The sequence below is a fragment of the Erpetoichthys calabaricus genome, chromosome 14 (genome assembly GCF_900747795.2).
Source record: "Erpetoichthys calabaricus chromosome 14, fErpCal1.3, whole genome shotgun sequence".
NCBI lineage: Eukaryota > Metazoa > Chordata > Cladistia > Polypteriformes > Polypteridae > Erpetoichthys > Erpetoichthys calabaricus.
The window spans coordinates 105,697,041-105,723,490 of record NC_041407.2 but is presented as its reverse complement, the minus strand read 5'-3'; the positions used below and the strand labels follow the sequence as shown (position 1 = coordinate 105,723,490).

At 39.2% G+C, this 26,450-nt stretch overlaps 1 protein-coding gene across 1 annotated transcript; it reads right to left on the bottom strand.

Annotated features, from left to right (window-relative positions):
• Nucleotides 1-6,388: 6,388 nt before the first annotated feature.
• On the bottom strand, nucleotides 6,389-12,788 carry dlx3b (distal-less homeobox 3b). The gene is made up of 3 exons (XM_028792538.2): nucleotides 12,299-12,788; nucleotides 10,115-10,299; nucleotides 6,389-7,428 (listed from the first exon to the last, which is right to left on the bottom strand). The coding sequence occupies exons 1-3, from the start codon at nucleotides 12,729-12,731 to the stop codon at nucleotides 7,117-7,119; spliced, it is 930 nt and encodes a 309-aa protein (XP_028648371.2). The 5' UTR covers nucleotides 12,732-12,788; the 3' UTR covers nucleotides 6,389-7,116.
• Nucleotides 12,789-26,450: the final 13,662 nt, after the last annotated feature.

Genomic DNA, 26,450 nt, shown 5'->3' with positions numbered 1-26,450 from the left:
ATGAAGAATAAGAACAAGAGCAAGAAGAAGAAGAACAACAACAAGAACAAGAACAAAAAGAATAAGAACAAGAGCAAGAAGAAGAACAAAAAGAAGAACAAAAAGAATAAGAATAAGAACAAGAGCAAGAGCAAGAGCAAGAAGAACAACAACAACAAGAACAAGAAGAAGAGCAAGAAGAAGAAGAATAAGAGCAAGAAGAACAACAACAACAGCAGCAACAAGAGCAAGAAGAACAAGAACAAGAAGACAATGAAGAAGAACAACAACAACAAGAACAAGAACAATAAGAATAAGAACAAGAGCAAGAAGACGAGCAAGAAGAAGAAGAGGAACAACAAGAATAAGAGCAAAAAGAAGAAGAAGAACAAGAGCAAGAAGAAGAAGAAGACGTAGACAGTACTCTTCCGAATCAAACAGAACAGAATGAGATTCATTGTCTCTCTCTCTCAGTGTTCAACCACATGGGTTCAGTCAGATCCATAAGCAAACATGTCAAATTCACAATGAGATCTCCATTTCCGTTGGTCTCTTTGTCCTTACTTTTAAGACAGCTATTGTTATCTGCGTGACCTCATTGTTTTTCAAGTGTGTAGACGATCAGAGGCCACTTTGATCTTCTTCTTTAATTACCTGTTGCAGTGTTTCCTGCCTTCCTTGCCACTGACCTTTTCTTGGAGTTTACGGCTCAGAAATCTGTAACTCTGCTCTGTGACGATTTTCATTGTAAAAAGTTTTTTTATACATACATTTGAATCAAGTCGAATAGAACATGTCATGAAGGCTTGGAGCCCACCCAGAGCTGATTCGTTCCTTGAGCCCACCCAGTGCTGCCTGGCTCTATTACTGTAGAATATGAAGGTTCATTTAAAAAGGCCATCGATTATTTGCAGTACTTAACGGGACGAGTCTCGTGTATTTTATACAGTATGACCATCTCTTTAGGGGGTCTCCGTATTTTGCCCTTCTAGGCTGTCAGAGTTTTTTTGGGTTTCTCTCCTGTCCCCTCCCAGATCACTCATAACGTAACTTGAGGCCCAGCACTCTCGCTGTTTTCCTATCATATCTCGTCACATACAAGTGTCTCGATGTGCGCAGTGCATGTGTGTCCTGGTGGGCACTGCCACGTATTCCCAGGGTCTCGGTTTACGGTGAATGTTTCTCAGTCTGCAGTGTGAGCGTTTCGGCCTGGCACTGTGTTATGGTACCTGTGGGTCGTCTGATGACTTTGTCTCTCGATTGTCTTGCTGTGCTCAGAGCATTTTCTCTTTCGTCGGATGCCTTGATATAAAATGACAAAGCCTCATACCGGCCCGACTGGTTTAGCCTGAGCAGTCACGGTGAGCTTTCTGATTTCCCTTCAGCACAGGAGTGTCAGACCTGCAGCCTTTGGATTTCATTGTGCCTTGAACTCTCCTTTTCCAACTGTGATTTAGTTATCTGCTCTGACGGATGGACGATTTCCTCGTTTTTATGGCTGACTGATTAAAGGTAAAGATGCCTTAAGGTTGGCCAGTCAAAGAACAAGTGACATTCAATTGTGGGGGAATTCAGTAGAAAGAATAAATACCTGGAGACGCCCTGACCCTCCTTCACATTTGCACCTGGTGTTCTAGAAACAAACAACAAAAAATAAAGTCGTAAGAAGCTGTGCAAACTGTGAAGAAGAGCTGGAGATGAAGAAACTAACATCTAGGGATTGTTTGTTATTAATTTTATTCATTAATTATTGGGTATAAATGATTTTGAAAGTCATCAAAGTTTTTTGTCCTTCCTAATATTCCAGGCTCGCCCTGGCAGGACAGCATGACGTCCTCCTGTTTACTCTGAGATGGGCAGCTGCAGGCAACAGGTAACTCTGCCCCTCTGAGCCCATGGGCGCGTTCTCACCGGCCCATCCCAGGTGTCTTCAGAGCCGCCGTCAATCCATCATTCTGTCTCTCAGGGTTTCCATGACGGTCCTTTCTTCTATGTGATTGCTAAGGTCTTCAGAACTGCGGCCTTTGTTTTCAAGATGCTGGCCTTAGATAAGCCCTGAGAGCGGGCCTGAGATGTGCAGCTCCTGAGGCAGTGTCCCATTACCAAGACGAGGGTCACCTTTCACCCCCAGCAAGCCCCGAGCTTCTCCAGGAGGAGGAGGAGGACACACCACTAGAATCTTTGTGCCTTGGATCTTTTTATTGCGTGCATGCCCAGCAAACACACACCCTTACACAAGCACACACACACACACACACACACACACACACACACACACAAGGATAACAAATGAAGAAGGGGAAAGCTGGAGCAAAAAGTCCCTGTTGTCACATGTAAATATACTGAAGTACACTCAGAGAAGTGCAAACACATGCAAGTGTACACACGAGAGTCAGCGTGCACTGCCAGCACCTCAGTGAGAAGTGACACCGACAGGAGAAGGGGACGTTGGCTTTCATAATTGTTAAGTCACCATAAAAAGCTAAACCTCCACCTTGGGCCAGGAAAAGTGATAACTATGTAACTATATAGTGCCTTTCATTATCTATCTATCTATCTATCTATCTATCTATCTATCTATCTATCTATCTATCTATCTATCTATCTATCATATAGTGCCTTTCACATCTATCTATCTATCTATCTATCTATCTATCTATCTATCTATCTATCTATCTATCTATCTATTATATAGTGCCTTTCACATCTATCTATCTATCTATCTATCTATCTATCTATCTATCTATCTATCTATCTATCTATCTATCTATCTATCTATCTAACTATCTATCTATCTATCTATTATATAGTGCCTTTCATAATCTATCTATCTATCTATCTATCTATCTATCTATCTATCTATCTATCTATCTATCTATCTATCTATCTATCTATCTATTATATAGTGCCTTTAAATCTATCTATCTATCTATCTATCTATCTATCTATCTATCTATCTATCTATCTATCTATCTATCTATTATATAGTGCCTTTAACTCTATCTATCTATCTATCTATCTATCTATCTATCTATCTATCTATCTATCTATCTATCTATTATATAGTGCCTTTAACTCTATCTATCTATCTATCTATCTATCTATCTATCTATCTATCTATCTATCTATCTATCTATCTATCTATCTATCTATCTATTATATAGTGCCTTTAACTCTATCTATCTATCTATCTATCTATCTATCTATCTATCTATCTATCTATCTATCTATCTATCTATCTATCTATCTATCATATAGTTCTATATCTATCAAACATCTGCACTAAAAGGCCATGAAATTCTCACACCTGCTTAATCCAGTTTAGGGTCTTGAAAGCACAGAGCTGCATTGCAATGCTTTTTTAATGTAAGCTCCTAAAAGACAAACCTATCAATATATCAACTAAACGTTTCAGGGAGAAACCAGAAGAAAAACCCACAGAGACACAGGGACAAAGTGCAAACTCCGTACAGGTAGTGACTGAGTAAAGGATTTGACTTGGGCAGTAGTGCCAACCACTGTACTATCTTGCCGTCTGTTTACAAAGACAGCTTATTTTAGAAACAGATTTTCTTTTGGTTCATTAATTAAATTGAATATATTGTCAGGTGAAAGACGCAATGAAAAAATGCACAGCTAATTGGTAGACCAAATCCTTGACCCAATACCTCATGACAGAGACTGCAGATTTTAGAGAGTTGCTGGGCTGAATCAGTCTATTTTTATAGAACAGCAAACTTTCCTGGTACTTTAGAGATCCCCTTAATATTATCCTGGAACATGATTTTCAACATTGAGTCGCATAAGATAAATATCACTCAACTTATAGCAACTAAAATAATCAGAAAAAATGTTTCAATTAAACAAATGCAGTGAGGAGGACTTGCAGAAAATCAAAGTGGCAGACGCATTAATACCATACAACAGAAGAGACTAAGAGAGCAAAGGACAGACTTGTTATCAGACAGAGACAACCCCTGAAGCCCACAAACACAATCCGTGTATTGCTAAGCATCACTTTTATACAGCATACACACACACACAGATAGATAGATAGATAGATAGATAGATAGATAGATAGATAGATAGATAGATAGATAGATAGATAGATAGATAGATAGATAGATAGATAGATAGATAGATATGAAAGGCACTATATAACACATAGATAGATAGATAGATAGATAGATAGATAGATAGATAGATAGATAGATAGATAGATGTGAAAGGCACTATATAACACATAGATAGATAGATAGATAGATAGATAGATAGATAGATAGATAGATAGATAGATAGATAGATAGATAGATAGATAGATAGATAGATGTGAAAGGCACTATATAGTAGATAGATAGATAGATAGATAGATAGATAGATAGATAGATAGATAGATAGATAGATAGATAGATAGATAGATAGATAGATAGATGTGAAAGGCACTATATAGTAGATAGATAGATAGATAGATAGATAGATAGATAGATAGATAGATAGATAGATAGATAGATAGATGTGAAAGGCACTATATAACACATAGATAGATAGATAGATAGATAGATAGATAGATAGATAGATAGATAGATAGATAGATAGATAGATAGATAGATAGATAGATGTGAAAGGCACTATATAGTAGATAGATAGATAGATGTGAAAGGCACTATATAGATAGATAGATAGATAGATAGATAGATAGATAGATAGATAGATAGATAGATAGATAGATAGATATGAAAGGCACTATATAACACATAGATAGATAGATAGATAGATAGATAGATAGATAGATAGATAGATAGATAGATAGATAGATAGATAGATAGATGTGAAAGGCACTATATAACACATAGATAGATAGATAGATAGATAGATAGATAGATAGATAGATAGATAGATAGATAGATAGATAGATAGATAGATAGATGTGAAAGGCACTATATAGTAGATAGATAGATAGATAGATAGATAGATAGATAGATAGATAGATAGATAGATAGATAGATAGATAGATAGATAGATGTGAAAGGCACTATATAGTAGATAGATAGATAGATAGATAGATAGATAGATAGATAGATAGATAGATAGATAGATAGATAGATAGATAGATAGATAGATAGATGTGAAAGGCACTATATAACACATAGATAGATAGATAGATAGATAGATAGATAGATAGATAGATAGATAGATAGATAGATAGATAGATGTGAAAGGCACTATATAGTAGATAGATAGATAGATGTGAAAGGCACTATATAGATAGATAGATAGATAGATAGATAGATAGATAGATAGATAGATAGATAGATAGATAGATAGATAGATAGATAGATGTGAAAGGCACTATATAGTAGATAGATAGATAGATAGATAGATAGATAGATAGATAGATAGATAGATAGATAGATAGATAGATAGATGTGAAAGGCACTATATAGTAGATAGATAGATAGATAGATAGATAGATAGATAGATAGATAGATAGATAGATAGATAGATAGATAGATAGATAGATATGAAAGGCACTATATAACACATAGATAGATAGATAGATAGATAGATAGATAGATAGATAGATAGATAGATAGATAGATAGATAGATAGATGTGAAAGGCACTATATAACACATAGATAGATAGATAGATAGATAGATAGATAGATAGATAGATAGATAGATAGATAGATAGATAGATAGATAGATAGATAGATAGATAGATAGATAGATATTATTAAACACACACACACACATATGAGAAGGTCTGTGTTTTGGTTTGCATGTTTTTGGCTAGAAACCCGCAAAGGGAGAGGATGACGTATCTTAAAAGAGTTTCTTATTCCTGAGCTTTCAGCACTTACCAGGTGTCATCATCAGAGGTAAATGATTAGACACATTGGAATCAAAGGCAATATACAGGAAATTAGGAGGGGGGTAGTAGGTGGGTGTAAGTGAGTATGGATTACTAAGGTGGGCTTCATAGAGTGTTGCTCTTAAAGTCTTTTGTATGAGTTGGACATTTTTCTTTTTAAGCCTTCATATGCTGGCTTCTTGTCCAAGTTTGTATTAATGGCGTTTTCGTTCGATTCTCTGGCGCTCTCAGTGTTTGCCCGGAGTCTCCCAGTCATATGTGTTCCTGGTTGAACTGGTATGTGCAGACGCCATCAGCAGACACTTAGACTTGAACCCAGCATAAGCAGACTTTAAGACCAACACCCTCGGAAGCCCACCTTACTACCCCCCCCCCCCATTTGTTCTACATTGTCTTATTCCTCAATATCTAATCATTTTCCCCTAATGATGAGGTCCCCCCCCCCCCATGGCAACACTTTTCTTCAAACACATTGAATTTCTAAAAATATTGAAATTAACGGAGATGTGCTGCATATTTTAAAAACAAATGCAGGCTCAAGTCAATCAAATTTATTAACAAGGCTTCGTCACACATACTTGCAGATAACCATGCAAATTATAAGTTTTGCTTAAGGCTTTTAGGCGTCCATAGTGCAATTTCAGTTCCATTTTAACGTAGCATTAAAAAAAGAAGTGGTTGTAGTGGTTTACAGTTTTATACAAAAAAGTCGTTTTATTTACAGTTTTCAACATTAAATTTTTGTACAAAATATTATAAATAACAACCTGAGATTAAAAAAAAAAAACAAAAAAAAAACTATAAACTATTTGTTCTATTCAGTTTCGTATTATATATTTTTTACATAAAATCTCTTGAAATTCTTTTCGTCCTTCCCCGGCAAATAACTACAATTGGAACTTAATTATATGTACATATGCATATATAAACCTCAAACAAACAAATGAGTGAACATTGATCTATAATTAATAACTTAAAATCACCACTCCAAAAAATAAAAATAAACAATAGTCCCCTCCCCCCTACAGTCACATTGAAAATATAAAAAGCTTTTCTCTTGAGGGTCTCAATTATTTATTTAGTGATTGACGTCTCGAAACGTCTCCAAGCATTGCAGGCAGAAGTTAAACGCACGAGTCCCAAGGCTAAGAACTATAAAACTCCTGAGCTTGAGCGCTGGCCGCGTCTGTCGGGCCTGGCGGCTCGCGGGGCGGGAGGGAGGAGCGGGAGGCATCGGAGTCTCTTTTGTTTTGTGTCCCTCTCATCAGTAGACCGCCCCGGCGCTCTGAGGCGGCGGGGTGTGGTGCAAGGACGACCCTGGGAGCTGTAAATGAGAACCCTGCTGATACCAGTGGCTGTTATAGTCGTCCAGATAGGTGGGCGAAGAGCTGAGAGGCTGTTGAAGCTGCCCCCTGCTGGATGGATTACTGTGCGTATTACTGTCCCAGACCGCAGGGGAAGGCGGCGAATTGCATGCCATGGAGTCGCTCGTGTTAGGGCTGTGTTCCAGTGGCACCTCTCCGTTCTTGTAGAGCTTCTTGAACTTGGATCTTCTGTTCTGAAACCAAATCTTTACCTGCAGGAAAAGACATAACAAGGGTCACTTAGGTAAACGGGTGACACAGAAGGCAAATCCGAGGGACTAAGTGAACAAAGCGCACGGAGTGACGTCAGAGAGAGAGAGAGAGAGAGAGAGAGAGAGAGAGGCGAGAATACAACAATCAATGAACAAGAAATTATAGAATCAGGTCAAAAGTGCTTGAATAAACGATAAAAACACGTCCATTTCTGAAATGTGTCTTTATCCCGGACGTTAAATATGAACCAACACTGGGCGGGATGCAAATTAAATTTAAGCAATCCTTCGTCCTTTGTCTAACCCGCGCGAAGCTGTTCAGCCTGTCGGCGACAACCCACGTCTGAGCAGTGCAAGAAACAGCGTCGATGAAACGTTTAAATGATCCAGTTGACTCATTTTGTTATCCGGATTCGATCAAGTTTATCCGGCAGGCAGTGCGTCGTAAGGGCTTTTGGACCTGAGACCCAAGGTTGTGAGTTCAAATACAAGTCCTGACACATAGTGCGACCTTGAGCGAGTCACTTCACCTGACTGTATTCCAGTTGGATAATAATAAATAATAATAATAGAAACATGCAATCAATTGTATCACAAATGTTGTAAGCCTCTTTGGAAAAAAAGCGTCAGCCAAATAAATAAATAAATAAACAATAACAATGAAATGGAATAAGTGACGAGCGCGGATACAGCAAGCCATTGCAATTTTGGTGAATCTCGGCCTAAACTGAAAGTCCGCAGAACTAGCATATGATTTGTTTAATTAACAGATTTTTATGACTAATAATATTAAACAAATCAGCCGAAGCTCTGGCGGTGATTATGATTATTCAATAACTACGTACAGTATGTTATCGCAGGGTCTATTTTAATAAAAGGGTTGGTAAGGTTAAGATTTCTGTTAAGTTACACGTTGGGTATATCGATTGAATGTGAATTTTCGAGAATTAAATAAAACAAAAACCGCTAAGGTTCATGTATTCGCCAGAAGAAACAAATCGATCGGAATAAAAACGTCTTTACTGAAGGGTGGTCGGACAACGAGGCGGCTGACTTTAATCTGCTGTAGAACGTTATTACGCAACAGAATATAAAGGTTTTGTTTTCCTAAATTATTGTTTGTCTGTGCCTTCTATATAATTTAATTACGTGTTCGACTAAAATTACTGAAAAACTAGAACGTGACTGATTTATTCACACTAAAAGCAATGAAGCAAGTCATAATATTCATTTCAACGTATGTGATATCCGCCATCACCTTAGAGAGCAGGTTAGACCCCAGCTATAGTTTAGCAGTTTGGGACCCTCGGGATGTAATTAAATGTTAATGTCTATCACTTTATTTTAGAGATCGATTCCGTTCTGAATATAGGAAGCCTGAACTTGCGCGGTTCGAGTGGTCATTGAGACCACCAGCCGCAGAAATGGACGCGAAGTTTCGGTGGGCTGTAGTGATATTTCGAGATCCGCTCCTATCTACTCCCGGAAAGGGGGGTTGGTATATTGTACATTGTCTTGGTATAAAACTTATATATATATTTCTATTTAAAAAATAATTATATCATTAGTAAACGTTTATTCGCTTAAAAGGCGGTTTTATCCAAACCCACTTATAAAAATCAGTTAACGTAATGCAGTAGACAGTGCAGGGGATTGCTTGGGAACAAACAAGTGTTTGCAAATGGAAAGTTAAATATTTAATTAGGTAATGAAATGCTTCGTTCTATATTAAAATGACATTAATTCTGAATAATTGTATTTCACTAAAATGGTTAATGCAATGTAATAACATTGGTTAAATGAACACACTTTGAAAAGCGTTTCTTTCCGGTTTATTATTATTATTAATAATAATAATAATAATAATAATAATAATAAATGTTATTTCGATATCAGTACATTATTTTGACTGACACGCAGAGTGTATTACTTTTTAAAAGACTGGCTTGCAAATCATTAGTTATAAAAAAAAGTTTTAGCACTTCCTTATAAACTGAAAAAAAAGAAACGGAGCAAAATGTTGTGTTAAACTTTAAAGAGTAAAACCACTAGTCTTAAATTAGCACTTGGAAGTGTTTGGAGGGGTCCACATTTTCCATAGATGTACTTTTTACGGCTTACTTTGACACTGTTGGCGTTCTGGCGATGTTGCAGACCTTCATATAAACAGTAAACGATTTCATTTAAAGAAACAAATCCATAAACGCAAACAGTCTTCGGGTGAAATGCCACAATTACGTGACATCACGACAAGCTTGCCAATGGCCTTTAAAGAACACCGAGGAGTCTGTAAGTCTGTGCTTTACGCCGATGGCTGTTCTAGTCGCGCTGCTTGCCCGTGTTTACTGAGTAGCTACGGTAACAGCCTTTGGGCCTCCGGACATAGCAACCATATTCTTTGCCCCTGCGGTGGCAATGGGTGGCCCTGCGCAGCCTAACTTTCTTGCCACACACATTTTCCAAGTCCAGCCTTTTTGTGCCACGTGGTTGCCTTGCTCCGTCACCCACCCCTCGTTCCCCGAATATAAATCGGTAGCTTTCAATTCAAGCTAAGTTAGGGCTCCACATTCTCCATATATTCACTTGCATGGGTTGAGTTCATGTAACACTGGCAATCGTGCTTGTGTAGAGGTCTGACCGCGCAGCCCCAGCGGTTTACACGCGAAGTCTCACCATCCTGACCTACCTGTGTCTGAGTGAGTCCCAGTTGGGCCGCCAGTTCGGCTCGCTCGGGCAACGCCAAGTACTGCGCTTTTTGGAAACGTCGCTGCAGGGCCGCTAGCTGGTAACTCGAGTAAATGGTGCGAGGCTTGCGAATCTTCTTTGGTTTTCCGTTCACCATCCTTACTTCGGGTTCGGGTTCCTCTTTTACTGAAAGAAATAAACAAACAAATAAATAAACAGAGTTGGACTACAATCCGTATCTCAAAATCATAACATTAGAATAGTCAACGGTTTTAAATTTAACAGTAGCACCCACTCTTTCTATATATTACACTTTTAACACTTTAGGAATTCATTTCACACTGGTGATGTGACTGTGAGGTATTGTTGGAGGCGGAGGCTCTCCTGTCTTTATGACAAACAAAATACAAGAAATGAAAGAAATGTACAATGCAGAGCGCACCAGCGGCACCTTCGGAATAAACTGATGTGCCCTTCAGAAATATCAAACCTGATTTCCTTTCTGTTTGTTTCCCGGTGCATTGTGCCTACACTATTCAAAGGAATATTCTATGGAATTGGGATTTTCTCCTTATTAATATTTAATTTATTTTTACAATGCAACTTAGCAGTTATCCACAACATAATAATCGATAATTCTGTTTCATCTTAATAACATTCAACCGCCTATAAAAAAAATACTCACCCCAGTGTTATCGTTCTTCAAAATTCAGAATATATTTGCCGTTTTTGAGCAAGTTCACCTTTCTTTATGCGTTCTCTCCCGTTTCTTTCAACGCTTTCACTAATTTAATGACTCTGAGTGCCCGACACATCGGCTCGTGTTTTGTACCCCTTGCATTTGGCTGCATAAGGTGCAGAAGGTGGGCAGAAGGATATATATATATATAGTGTGTGTGTGTTTTATTATACATATTAAATATTATATGTATTACGGTATATACATAATGGTAACACATATAATATACTACACACACACACACACACACACATATATATATATATATATATATATATATATAGATTATATATATATATATATATATATATATACACATATATGTGTGTGTGCATTTTATTATACATATTAAATATTATATGTATTACGGTATATACATATAGCTAATACATATAATATACTACACACACACACACACACACACACACACACACACACACACACATATATATATATATATATATATATATATATATATATATATATATATATATATATATATATACATATATATATATATAGTGTGTGTGTATTTTATTATACATATTAAATATTATATGTATTACGGTATATACATATAGGTAATACATATAATATAATACACACACACATATATATATGTATGAATATATATAATAATTATAATTCATATATATATATATATATATATATATATATATATATATATATATATATATAGAGTAGCACAGCATGAATGACTATTCATCTTGCTTTACTTTTGAATAGTTCTGAAATCGTACGATAGTGGATTAAGCGGGCACTTTCTTCTTCTCCATTTTTTATTTCACTTTAGAATTGTATCCATTTCGCTTTGTTAAGGTCCCTGCATTCACTCTTCCTACGCATGATAACAAAGATCTTTAAAGATCGCCGCTCCTCTGGCCCGCATTGCCAATGCTTTTTAAATACCACGCTATTTTAAGAATACTTGTGTGTCATTTGTAATAGGGGGCCATCAATCTGCGCTTCTAAGGCCGTCTGTTCTTTAATTATATTATTTAATATATAAATATATATCCTTTAATTTACAATCTCGAAGTAAAGTACTCGATTGAACGCTTGTATATTTGATATGTATTAGAATTGTCTTCTCGTTTTAGGCCGGTTCATGAAACACTTAACACAGTTTTGCCAAAACGTTTAAGGTCACCACGCAAACATTAAGCAAACACAAAGAATCCGACTTTAAATTTTCTGACACTCGGGGCTGACCCGTTCTTTAATTTTTATTTTTAATTTTTATTTTTACGTAAGCGTATGCAAAGTGAAGTTAAAGCGTTACGTTAACAAGCAAACGCTGGATACATATTCAAGCTGAATTTCATAAGATATAAAAAGTATACTCGCACCCCCTCAACGCACCCCCAATTGAAAACTCGCATGATTCGCTATGTCAAGCCCGACATCAGCGATGGCGGATCTTACCTGTTTCTTGTGGGGGCGTCTGTTGGTCTCTATTATAATGTCCATAATTTCGATAAGAGCTGGAGTAGGGATACTCGGACTTTGGGGGGTACGCCCCGGCGCCACCCATGCTCAGGTTGAACTGGTGATGGTAAGGGTAAGGGTTCATTGGCTGCGCGTAAGACTGACTCTGGTAATACTCGTGCTGTCCGTTGTAGTAACCCATGTCCGTGGCGGTGGACTCGGGCAGAGTCGGTGAGTCCTTGGTGGCCGGGTGACAGCTCATAGAGCCCGATAGGTCGCTCAGAATGCTCGAGATTTTCTTCTCAAAGACGGGTCCACTCATCACTTCAGACTCCCCCAGAAATGAGTGTCCCGAAAAATAAAAAAGAAAAAAAAGAAGAAAAAAAAAGTAAGTAAGAGACAGAGGAAGAAAAAACGAAGCCAACAGCATACAATCCTCCAGGGTGTCTACTCTTTTCCAGTTCTGTCGACTGTACTGAAGAATTTGTGGCGAGACCCAGCCTAGTTAAACCTTTAATTATGGTGCAACTGGGTGGATGCTCAATTCCTATTGGCTCCGGATTTTTTTTTTTTCTTTGTTTTGCCTTCTAGGCAAAAAAGTGCAACCCCCTCACGGCCGACATTCATCTGAGATCTCCCGTGCCAAGTCTGCGAGCTGAGGAAATGCTTATATTTATTTATATTTATGTGTGGTTGCATGTGTGTGCGCGTTACTTTATTTTGTAATAATTTAGCAAGTTTGCTTTTATAAATACGAATGTGGGGAAAAAAATGAGATATTTTAGAATGTTAAGCACTTCAAAAAAAGGAAAGCAGTTTAACAAGATCTTGACAAAAAAATTCGAAATATGCCACATTTCGGTTAGACGATATCGTTTCTGCTGGAATGCTTTATTCTTTTCTGAAGGAAAATAATAATAATAATATATTGTTAAGAGCTCGTGTATTCTGTACAACCGGAGAATATAATTAATGTCAAACGCTGACGGACGGAGCGGCTGCGCTTTTTTATGCGCTGACGGAAAGTAACTCTTTATTTTCTTCTTACGCTTATTTTTATGTAATGGGCACGATTTTAACATGCAGATCGTCATAAAATTGCGCTTAAAATTCGGAGGGCAAAGGGATCAAATCTTTCGCAAATACTTAAGTCGCTCGCCTCGCAGTGTTAGGCTTATCTCTGACCTTAACCTCTGCGCTTCTTATATACGTCGACTTATTTCGCTATTAGCGCTCCTGCCGATTAGTATTTGTTGTTAATGCGCACAGAATAAAAAAGATTCATCTGATAAGAAAATCACTTTAGAAATTTTGCCCCGGGGGGGTGTCCTTTTGTGTTTTGATTCAGAAGTTAGGCGTTTAGCACAACCTGTGAATCAGGTCTTTAAATCTATCATCTAAGACCCCCAACCATCCCCCCCCGCCCCCAACCACCAGCACCAAACACACCCAACTACAAATTTAAAAAATTAAAGACAAAAAGCACCAACACTGAGGTTAAGACGAATACAAGGGGGGTTCAACTGTATTTTGAGCTGGTCAAGTCAATTTCTGAAATTCTGTAAATGCGTTGAAAAGATGGCATGTTCCGCAAATTAAAACGGGTGTACATGAAGTGACCCCAACACCGTAAGGTATAATGGGAGACGTTAAAGTGAGCAAAAGGTACATAAATATAAGTTAGATGAACTCTCACTTGAAACGGGACGGACGCGCGTGTTCCTCACTTTCAGATACGATCAGCAGGCTGGTGTTCGGGGGTCAGTCGCGAATTATATATGAACGGCTTGTTTCACTCTCCTTCAGTTAATTACATTTGAAGAATGTACTGAAAATGTAATTAGATTTCGTATAGCATTGTAACACACGTTTTATTGTCTGTAAATGCTCCCGTTCGCCCGCGTTCCAGAAAAATGCATGCTGTGTGAAAACGGTTAACATTAAGTGAAAAATAAAGAAAACGGCAATACATTCTGATAGAGATGGCGTTAGTTTCATGTGTTATTTTAAACTTTCTTATTATGCTTTTTAAATAAACCAAACGTTCGTCAATAAGGCCACTTTATATTGTCTCCATTTCGCTATTTCTATTAAAGCAGAGCTGAAACCAACCCGGACGGCAGCCCACCCCAGCGCACTCTCACCTGCGCACATATTAAATAACAAACATTTTCGCTGATATGTTTTACAAATTCTTCATTGATTGTGTTTATTTGTTTTGGAGAGACATATTGGAATTTGGTTACATTTGAAGAGATCACGTTTACGGGCAGTGGCGCCCCCAAGTGGACAACGCGTATAATAACAGCGTAAGAAACTGGACAAACGAGAGGAGGCCATTCAGACCTTGAAGCTCGTTTTGTTTCAGGGCTAAGCTCCCCTAAGGTTGCCAGGGTTTTTTTTTTTTTTTTTGCGTCCACTAAACTCCTCGTACTAAAGGTGCTAAAGCAGGTCTTCGGATAGGGGAACCATTTTGGCTTCTCAAAAGAGCTGTCTACATGAAAGTTCCAGAAAAAAAAATAGTTCCCTAACAGGATCCAGAAATAACCCAAAAGAACGATCCACGTGAAGGTCCCAGAAAGACCCTTTCATTTTGATTCCTAACAGGCTCCACAAATATCCATGAAGAGCTGACGACTGATCTGAGAAATCCAAATGGGTTTTTGGATTTTTAAAGGACTCTCACTGCATAAACTCACAGAGGCTCGCTTCAGGTTTTCTTTATCTGTTGTATTTGTCTAGGCAGCCTAGTAGACATTAAGGATTTCAGAACCTGCGGTGGGCTGGCGCCCTGCCCGGGGTTTTGTTTCCTGCCTTGCGCCCTGTGTTGGCTGGGATTGGCTCCAGCAGACCCCCGTGACCCTGTAGTGAGTATATAGCGGCTTGGATAATGGATGGATGGATGGAAGTTTTCAGAACCTTTTCAAAGCCCCCCACCCAAACCCAAAACCCAACTTCTCACATAAAGAAGCGCCCCAGAATCCGTCAAGCTCAGGATCCACACAGTCCAGTCAAGTGCTGATTTTTTAGGCAGCATTCCATTTAGAAAGAGTTGACAAGTAAGTTTGATTTACTTTGCTAAGTCATAATAGATAAACTAACAGTAGAATTTGTACGACCAAGCGTTTAAACAGAATAACCCATAAAGAAGCGCTATTTTTTTATTTAAACAAGAGGACGGCAGACTTGTAAACACGCGTGTTGCTGACTTTAACGTTCAATTGTAAATATTTTAAACTTATCTCCATATTGTACTTTTATTTTTAAACGGTTCTTGATAAACGGTGTGAATGTATTTCTTTAAGCAACGCCGCTTAACTCGTCGTGAGCCAAAGCAATTTTTTTTCGGCAGTGCAATAGCGCCCCCTGCTGGCTATACGTCCTCTTTGGAAATTTCGGAGTACTGTACAGACATTCCAGCTTAGCTTTCATCCGGGCACTGAAAGACGGGACTGCTGCCCTGTGTCAGTAACATCCAACTGCAGAGCCGCAGCACCCTACGTCATCACAGGTCTACACGCCAGAAGTGTCATGGCGGAAGGTACGGTTAGGACTTAGTGTGTGTCAGCATGTAGGGGTAAGTTAAGGTTAGGGGTTAGGGTCGACAGTGTGTACTATAGACGTGCTGTGACGTTACCCCGTCCACAAAGCTGCTCCTGTAGACCTGCTGGTGTAGACTTGGAGTGTGGCAAAGCTGTTGGATGCTTCTACCCTGTGTGGCACATTGAGAAAGGGGGTTGGAGTCCCTGGTGCTTCCCTGTGTGGAGTTTACACATTCTCCTCAGGTCCACAGGCTCCAAATACATGTGTTGCTTAACTGAAATGTGTGTTTCTTTTTCTTCCAGGGATTGTCCTTGCCTTTCTCCTAATGCAGGCCAGGGTGGGCTCCAGCTCCCATGCTGCTCTGGATAAGCAGGCTTAGAGGATGGATGGATTTGAGATGGGTATTCGATGACAACCATAATAATGTTTTAATCAGAGGTAGTACTAAATACATGAATAAAGAAACAGTGTAGCTGCCACATGGGCTGGGCGGGCATCCCGGACAGAAGAGGGGATGGTTCCTTACCCGGATGGGAGGCTCCTAACAGGCAGACAGGCGAGAAGAAAGGGATCAGACCTGGAAGGAAGGACCAGAAGGGATGGATGGACAGCCCACAGGAAAGGAAAGACGTCGTGGGGGCTTTTTAATCCCCCACCACACTAGATGGCAGATATCATTGCCCAGTGGGAAGCCATCAGCTAGTAGTCCGGCAGAGCAGCACTGCTGGGGTCACTGGGTGCCGCAAGAAGGTGCTGCAGGGAGGCAAGCTGACTTCTGTAATGGACTTTCACATGACCTGGAAGTGCTTCCATCGGGCAGTGGCCCTGGCACCGGAAGTACTGCTGGGTCCTAAATAAAAGGGACCGCACTCCCTTACCCAGGCGAGACGGAGCTGGGAGGAAGGAAGGGAACACTCAACTGGAGGAGGGCAGTGGGGGTGGTAAGAGTATTGTGGAGGGAAGAATTGTGATTTGGAGAGAGAGAGAGAGAAAGAGAAAGAAAAAGAGAGAGAGAGAGAGAGAGAGAGAGAAAGAAAGAGAGACCACTTGTGCTTTTGTTAGTGCTGGAGGATTTGGTGAATAAACCACCCTTTATTTGAACCCTGGACTCTGTGTGTGTTCGTGTTGCGGGGTTTGGGGCTCAGTGATGACCTGGTTTCCATCACAATAGATAGATAGATAGATAGATAGATAGATAGATAGATAGATAGATAGATAGATAGATAGATAGATAGATAGATAGATGTGAAAGGCACTATATAATAGATAGATAGATAGATAGATAGATAGATAGATAGATAGATAGATAGATAGATAGATAGATAGACACTATATAATAGATAGATAGATAGATAGATAGATAGATAGATAGATAGATAGATAGATAGATAGATAGATAGATGTGAAAGGCACTATAAAATAGATAGATAGATAGATAGATAGATAGATAGATAGATAGATAGATAGATAGATAGATAGATAGATGTGAAAGGCACTATATAATAGATAGATAGATAGATAGATAGATAGATAGATAGATAGATAGATAGATAGATAGATAGATAGATAGATAGATAGATCTGAAAGACACTATATAATAGATAGATAGATAGATAGATAGATAGATAGATAGATAGATAGATAGATAGACAGACAGATAGATAGATAGATAGATAGATAGATAGATAGATAGATAGATAGATAGATAGATAGATGTGAAAGGCACTATAAAATAGATAGATAGATAGATAGATAGATAGATAGATAGATAGATAGATAGATAGATAGATAGATAGATAGATAGATGTGAAAGGCACCATATAATAGACAGATAAGTCACTATATAGACAGATAGATAGATAGTTAGTTAGCATCCCATCCAGTAACTGTTCCTGCCTTGCACTCGATGCTTGCTGTGATTGGCTCCAGCTCCAATGTGACCCTGTTCTGCATAAGCCGGTTTGGAAGGTGAATGGATTGATTCGAGACGGGTATTCAACCTCAACCATAAGAATGTTTTAATCAGAGGAGGTGACTAAAATTAAACAAATAAATGGTTTCATGATTGAAATCCCACAGCTAAATGGCGCTTTTCCAGATCTGAACCAGCTGGTCAACTCCTACAAAAAGCGGATCAGCAACTAAAAGGCGACATAAAACAATGCAATTCTATAAAGGAGAGTAGTAGGCAGGATGTCTACTGCTGGCAAAAAGTAAGTTCTGCAAATCATATTATAAAGTTTCTTAGAGGATAATGACCACATTTCTGAAATATGTTCAAGAACTTGCACTGGCAAATTTTTTGATTGGGAAATCAAAAAGAGCTTCTCATTTTGTGGTGTTGAGGTGAGGTGGGGGGTGTGTGTTGTCAGGTCAACCAGAAATCGTCAGTTTTTTTCAGCCATTTGTACTTATTGGACTCATAATCCAACAGACACCAGGGGACAAGATGAGAAATCACACAGGACAGCCAATGAGCCTGATTTTTTTTTTTTAAATTTATACATTGAATTTATCGGATAAATCAACTTGAGTGATTTATATGGCCTTGACAGCTTATACAGAGCTCATGTAACTGACTCAGAGCCACTTGTTAAATTAATGACAGGCTATGAAACTGCATAACAAGCACATTGCAGACCTCCCAGAGATTTATTTTCTTCCAGGAATGTTGTTGACGGAAGTTTTGTTTTTCCTGCTCCATCCAAAGCTGTCAACTGGCCAGATCTCCATTATTAAGTTAAGTGAACGCTACGTCACCAGGACTTCAGAATGGTAAACACTGAGACCCATTCTGTTTTAGTGAGTGTCAGTCATGTTCATGTATGTCAATTTTGTAAGGCTTATTAATTCCCTTTTGGTGTCTTAATGTTGTGAAAATGTGTGAGAGCTCTGAGCCCGAACTCAGGGAAGAACACTTGAGAAAAATTCATAGAACTGAGTTGAATAATTGGATTCTCACGAAACAAAAGGTAGGATGTGGAAAGGATACAGAGATAATGACCATGCTAGAAAATTAACAAAAGTGACAAACCACAATGACAATCCATTTCTCCATATACACATACATACATACATACATGCATAAATTAATGCATTCATCCATCCATCCATCCATGCATATATTATTCCATCCATCCATCCATCCATCCATCCATCATCATACATACATACATACATCTGTACCTACATACATGCATACATTAATCCATCCATCCACCTATACATACATACATCCATTAATCAATCAACCCATCCATCCATCCATCCATACATACATTGATCAATCCTTCCATCATCATTCATACATATATACATCTGTACCTATATACATGCATGCATGTATTAATCTATCCATGCATCCATACATACATACATTAATCCATCCATCCATCCATCATCATACATACATTCATACATACCTATGTAAGTGCATACATCAATCCATCCATCCATGCATCCATCCATGCATTGGTCAATCCGTCCATCCATCCATCCATCCATCCATCCATCCATCCATCCATCATCACTCATCCATGCATACATTAATCAAGCCAACCATCTATTCATCATCATACATACATACATCTGTACCTACATACATGCATACATTAATCCATCCATCCATCAGTTCATCCATCAATCCATCCATCATCATACATACATACATACATCTGTACCTACATACATGCATACATTAATCCATCCATCCACCTATACATACATACATCCATTAATCAATCAACCCATCCATCCATCCATCCATACATACATTGATCAATCCTTCCATCATCATTCATACATATATACATCTGTACCTATATACATGCATGCATGTATTAATCTATCCATGCATCCATACATACATACATTAATCCATCCATCCATCCATCATCATACATACATTCATACATACCTATGTAAGTGCATACATCAATCCATCCATCCATGCATCCATCCATGCATTGGTCAATCCGTCCATCCATCCATCCATCCATCCATCCATCCATCCATCCATCATCACTCATCCATGCATACATTAATCAAGCCAACCATCTATTCATCATCATACATACATACATCTGTACCTACATACATGCATACATTAATCCATCCATCCATCAGTTCATCCATCAATCCATCCATCCATCCATCATCATACATACATACATACATCTGTACCTACATACATGCATACATTAATCCATCCATCCACCTATACATACATACATCCATTAATCAATCAACCCATCCATCCATCCATCCATACATACATTGATCAATCCTTCCATCATCATTCATACATATATACATCTGTACCTATATACATGCATGCATGTATTAATCTATCCATGCATCCATACATACATACATTAATCCATCCATCCATCCATCATCATACATACATTCATACATACCTATGTAAGTGCATACATCAATCCATCCATCCATGCATCCATCCATGCATTGGTCAATCCGTCCATCCATCCATCCATCCATCCATCCATCCATCCATCCATCCATCCATCCATCCATCATCACTCATCCATGCATACATTAATCAAGCCAACCATCTATTCATCATCATACATACATACATCTGTACCTACATACATGCATACATTAATCCATCCATCCATCAGTTCATCCATCAATCCATCCATCCATCCATCCATTAATCTATCTATCCATCCATCATCATACATACATACATACATACATCTGTACCTACATACATGCATACATTAATCCATCCATCCATCTATCCATCCATCTATTAATCTATCCATCCATCCATCCATCATCATACATACGTATATACATACATCTGTACATACATACATGCATACATTAATCCATCCATCCATCCATCCATCCATCATCATACATACATACATACATCTGTACCTACATACATGCATACATTAATCAATCAACACATCCATCCATCCATTCATCATCATACATACGTACATCTGTACCTACATGCATGCATACATTAATCCATCTATCAACCATCCATCCATCCATGCATCCATCCATACATATATCAGTCCATCCATGCATACATCAATCCATCCATCCATCCATCATCATACATACATACATACATCTGTACCTACATACACGCATACATTAATCCATCTATCAACCATCCATCCATCCATGCATACATCAATCCATCCATCCATACCTACATACATGCATACATTAATCAATCCATCCATTTATCCATTAATCTATCCATCCATCCATATATACACCAATCAGTAATTCATTCATTCAGAATTCTACAAGACATCATCTAAAGGGAGCACCATCATGAAAAACAAAAATGTAATACCAACCACCAAATGATGATAAGAGAGACAGTTAGTTTGGTAAAAAGTTAAATAACTTGTGCGTGTGTGTGTGTTCATAACAATTACTTCCGAATGCTTTGAAATCACTTGTTTTTTTTTTTGTCCATCTCTCCCTGACCCACCAGTATGACAAATGCCCCCCCACATATGGTATGCCATTCTACTGTTTGACTTGTCTTGACATGAAGTTATGGAAGATGCCAAGCTTTTTGGTGTCTCCCATCCCTGTTTTGTTGGCTTTCAATACCCCAGAAAAGTGATTTTTTTAGACCATTTTTTTGGACCATATTTTGTGCAAGAGATGCCACCCTTATGATAAAGAGTATGCCAACAGGTGTCTTCAGCAAAAATGATCAGAAGGTTTGGAAGTGGAGCATGGCACATCAGCCAACCCCAGGAGTTCACCCACTAATGGGATACGAGGAGTTAAATTTCCTTGTTTCACACAACTTTGAAAGCACAGGGATCAGTAATAAGAGTGTAGGCCACACCTGTCATGACCCTCAGAGAACCACATGGTGTCAGCTGGAATCTTGCCATGTCTCATTGATACTACAACCTGATTGAGTGAACAGCGTCTCAACCGCAGCTCAACCCGGCAATGGCGGACCTCCTCATTATGTCAGATGGTTCATCTACAGAGTGTCAAATTGGGACACCTGCCACGTCAGTATGAGACTTTGGGGTGTGATTGATGACCAGCTGTCCTTCAAGGACCGTGTTGATATGGTCTCCCAGTCTTGGAGACTCACTCTGGAAAACATCCACAAGCTCAGACTGATTCTGACGGAACATCCAGCCCAAGTCCTGCTCCAGGCTTTGGACTTGTCACATTTGTACTGCTGCAACTCTCTACTGGCAGAAGCAACAACATGTGACACCAAGCTGAAGAAGATGACTCAAAATGCAGCGGCATATCTGGCGTTCAACCATCCGAGGCGGGCGCCTGTTTTCAGATCACTACATTGACTCCCTGCAGCAGCAGCAGCAGCAGCACAAATGAAGCTCAGATCTTTAATAGTTGCCTGCAGAGTATCATCATCAATGAGCCTGCACCCGTAGAGGTCCTTTGCTCCTTCTCAATCACGCGAGCCTGCTGATGAATGGCATTTGGTGATGCCACCTTCGCATGGCATCAATTCTCAGACCAGACTGTATTCATCTGTAGCTCCTATCTGGTGCAGCGGACGGCTCTCCTCCATCTCTGACTACCTTGATGTGTTCAAGACTCTCTTGTCTGGAGATTTTTCTGTCCAAATGATATAAATCATTTTATAAGGTTTTGTAAATCACGGAATTGTAACTCGCTTGTGGTTTGTTTTGAGCCTTTCACTTGTGGTAATCAATTTTATACCCTTGTCCTGCCACACTTCATCCCAATCAGACCCCCCAGACTGAAGTTACTTGACATCTTTTAAAAGCATCTGCTAAGCAAATGAATGTCAATGGAAGCACACGGTGTGTTATTTCAAGGTTGAAAATTTTAAAATTTGATTCTCGACCGGTGGTCCTAGCCCTCCAAGAGCCACTCGGGAGAACGTTACAAAATGACAGACTCCAAACATAAAGCATGTTGGGTATTGTTTTCGACAAGTTCAAAGTCAGTGATAATGAACATAAGGTTATTTTTGATTTTCGATCCTTCACTATCCTTCTATGGACTTCTATTAGAGGGTGACAAATGACAAACTTCTTTTACAATCGAGAATATTTAGACTTTAAATATTTTAATACTTCAAGTATATGACGCGGGCGGCACGGTGGCGCAGTGGGTAGCACTGCTGCCTCGCAGTTGGGAGATCTGGGGACCTGGGTTCGCTTCCCGGGTCCGCCCTGCGTGGAGTTTGCATGTTCTCCCCGTGTCTGCGTGGGTTTCCTCCGGGCGCTCCGGTTTCTTCCCACAGTCCAAAGACATGCAGGTTAGATGGATTGGCGATTCTAAATTGGCCCTAGTGTGTGTGCTTGGTGTATGGGTGTGTTTGTGTGTGTCCTGTGGTGGGTAGGCACCCTGCCCAGGATTGGTTCCTGCCTTGTGCCCTGTGTTGGCTGGGATTGGCTCCAGCGGACCCCCGTGACCCTGTGTTCGGATTCAGCGGGTTGGAAAATGGATGGATGGATGGAAGTATATGACGCAAGTATTCTTGTTTGTTATGTACGTCTGCCTCACGAAGTAAATCCTTACATTTCCTATGAACATCCCGAATCAGGGTGGCTAATGCTAAGTCACAATTTATGTATCTTGTTTTGACGAATTGCTATTAGTTTAAATAAGAATAGTTATTAAAACAATTTAAAATAAACAAATTAAGGTGTATTCCGACGAGTTAGGCAGACGATGTCGCCCCCTAATGGCTGACCTACAACATTACTGTTGGTTTTCAAGACAGTCGTTCGAGTTCATAATCTGTTATTTATAACTTTTAAGACAATGCTTTGAAATATAAATCCTACTTAAATGCATTATTTCTTTTGTACTTTGGAATGGTATTTATTATAGAAAGGCACTACTTAGTCGGCAATTTATAATTTAATGAGCACCATAGAAAAATTCCATTGATGCACAAGGATCATTAAATGAACTGCCTATATCTGATCGCAGTGTGATATTTGGGTGGTCACCTACCAGGTAACAAGTGTGGTTGGTCGGCCAGCCGGCAGACATCCGCCACGTCCTCTCAGTTGCGAGAAGCAGATCATAGACATGGTGTACAATACTTGCCAAATAATGCAAAGAGTACACGACACGTGATTCGCCCTAACTGGGGCTCGTCAGGAGTACGCACTTTTGCTTCCGCTTACGGGGATCCAACCTCGGACGTCAGCATTTATATATACCGTAGGTACTGATGTAAGTAAGCACTTGGTGTGCTGATTGGCATTAATGAGGACCCTAATTTTGTGTTAGGTGGTCGACCGGTTTTCCCGTTGTTTTATAGCCCCTTTCTTTGTAAATATGTCAGCAAATTCTTTGCCCGGTATACTGCAGTGGGAAGGAATCCACTGTGGAATGGCTATGTGGACTCAGTACACGGAAAAAAGTATAACATTAATGTTGTTCATTCAACTTAAATTTGCTCTTTCAAGCAACTTAAGATTAGTCGTTTAGTGTTGTAGCTTGAAATATCTGGTTTCAGATCTCAATCAAAGTAAAAAAAGTTGTTTGTCCCAAAGTAAGTTATGGTGGAAGGAATAAACGTAAAAATCCTATTTCAGTTAACCAAATATTTTAGTTTGTTCTTGTGCTGTGTGGGAGGGTCGTTTGTATTTTCTTCCGGTTGAACTTTCCAGTGTGCCGACTTTCCAACTGCCAAAAAATTTGAACACTTTCCCGAGTGGAGTGGACGTGGCGATACAGGTCTGGTCATTACTAGCAGCAGACTTTTATAACGGAGGATTTCTGGTAAGTAACTCTGTTTCTCAACTGTTAATTTCAAGTATAAGAACTCGTAACATACTTTCAAGAAAGCTGTAGAAATGTGTAATAATTTTTTGTTGTATATTTAAGATTTACACTGCAAAATGCTTGTGTATTTGCACTAGATTTTTAAATAAATGAAAAAAGTACAGCATTGGAATGTGTTATGTTCATAATATTTATAATAGCATAAAAACAGGTTACGACCAATAAACCATTTTAAATTGTAACAACTTAAAAAATAGATTTACTTCAGTATAAAACAAGTGAATTGCACCCAGGGTGGCGCAGTGGTAGCTCTGCTGCCTCGCAGTTAGGAGACCTGGGTTCACTTCCCGGGTCCTCCCTGTGTGGAGTTTGCATGTTCTCCCCGTGTCTGCGTGGGTTTCCTCCCACAGTCCAAAGACATGCAGGTTCGGTGGATTGGCGATTCTAAATTAGCCCTAGTGCAGGGGTAGGCAACGTCGGTCCTGGAGTGCCACAGTATGCGCAGGTTTTTGTTCCAACCCAGTTCCTTAATGAGAACTCAATTATTGCTGATGAAGCACATATTGCTTAAGTGACATTTTGATGCTTCATTTTAGTGGTCTCGCTTGTTAAGGTTCTCCAACCTTAATTGCTTATTTCAATCTTAAACTGCTGCATTCAGTGTTTTAATTGCTCCTTATTAGCAATAAGATGTAAAACAGGGGTAGGCAACGTCGGTCCTGGTGAGCCGCAGTGGCTACAGGTTTTCATTCCAACCCAATTGCTTAATTAGAAACCAATCATTGCCAATCTCAGACCTTATTTAATTTTATGGCTTGTTAGTCTGTGCAATGTAAGGCTTTTATATCGTAGATTTTTTTCCTTTCCAAGGATATCATCCAAATGATTTGAAGCCTAAAACAGATCATTTTCAGTCTGTCACATTTTTCTATTAATTGTTTTATTAAATCAAACCGTGCATGATGAACACACACAGATGTAATTGGGAAAAAAGCTAGCTGGAGAACTGCTGGCTGCTTTGTCTTTTACATCTTATTGCTAATAAGGAGCAATTAAAACACTGAATGCAGCAGTTTAAGATTGAAATAAGCAATTAAGGTTGGAGAACCTTAACAAGCGAGACCACTAAAATGAAGCATTAAAATGTCACTTAAGCAATATGTGCTTCATCAGCAATAATTGAGTTCTCGTTAAGGAACTGCGTTGGAACAAAAACCTGCACATACGGTGGCACTCCAGGACCGACGTTGCCTACCCCTGCCCTAGTGTGTGCTTGGTGTGTGGGTGTGTTTGTGTGTGTCCTGCGGTGGGTTGGCACCCTGCCCAGGATTGTTTCCTGCCTTGTGCCCTGTGTTAGCTGGGATTGGCTCCAGCAGACCCCCGTGACCCTGTGTTCGGATTCAGCGGGTTGGGAAATGGATGGATGGATGGAATTGCACCCAAACACTCTAAATCACAGGTGTTGAACTCCGGTCCTCGAGGGCCGCAGTGGCTGCATGTTTTCATTCTAACCATCTTCTTCATTAGTGAGCCGTTTTTACTGCTGATAAACTTCTTTTGCTTTAGTTTTAATCAACTTGATTCAGGCCCCATAATTGTCTCTCTTTCCTTAATTAGCAGCCAAACAATAATGAGACATCAAACAAGCCACCATATGACAGAAAAAATAGAGAAATCAACAGATTTGGAAATGTCTGCTGTGGCAGAATGAGAGCAGCAACAAGCCATGGAATTAAATAACGGGCTTAATTAACAGCAAGAATCAGCTTCTCATTAAGAGACTGGGTGGAGTGAAATTGGTTGGAGTTTGAAATCCCAGTTTAGCTGGTCATCTGTTGGC

What these genes read in the sequence shown, in the direction of transcription:
- dlx3b (XM_028792538.2), bottom strand. Translation starts at nt 12,731, where the DNA reads ATGCTGTTGGCTTCGTTTTTTCTTCCTCTGTCTCTTACTTACTTTTTT. An exon ending in GACGCCCCCACAAGAAACAG is followed by an intron (nt 10,300 to 12,298) that starts GTAAGATCCGCC and finishes TATTTCTTTCAG; the next exon opens with TAAAAGAGGAACCCGAACCC. An exon ending in TGGGACTCACTCAGACACAG is followed by an intron (nt 7,429 to 10,114) that starts GTAGGTCAGGAT and finishes CTTTTCCTGCAG; the next exon opens with GTAAAGATTTGGTTTCAGAA.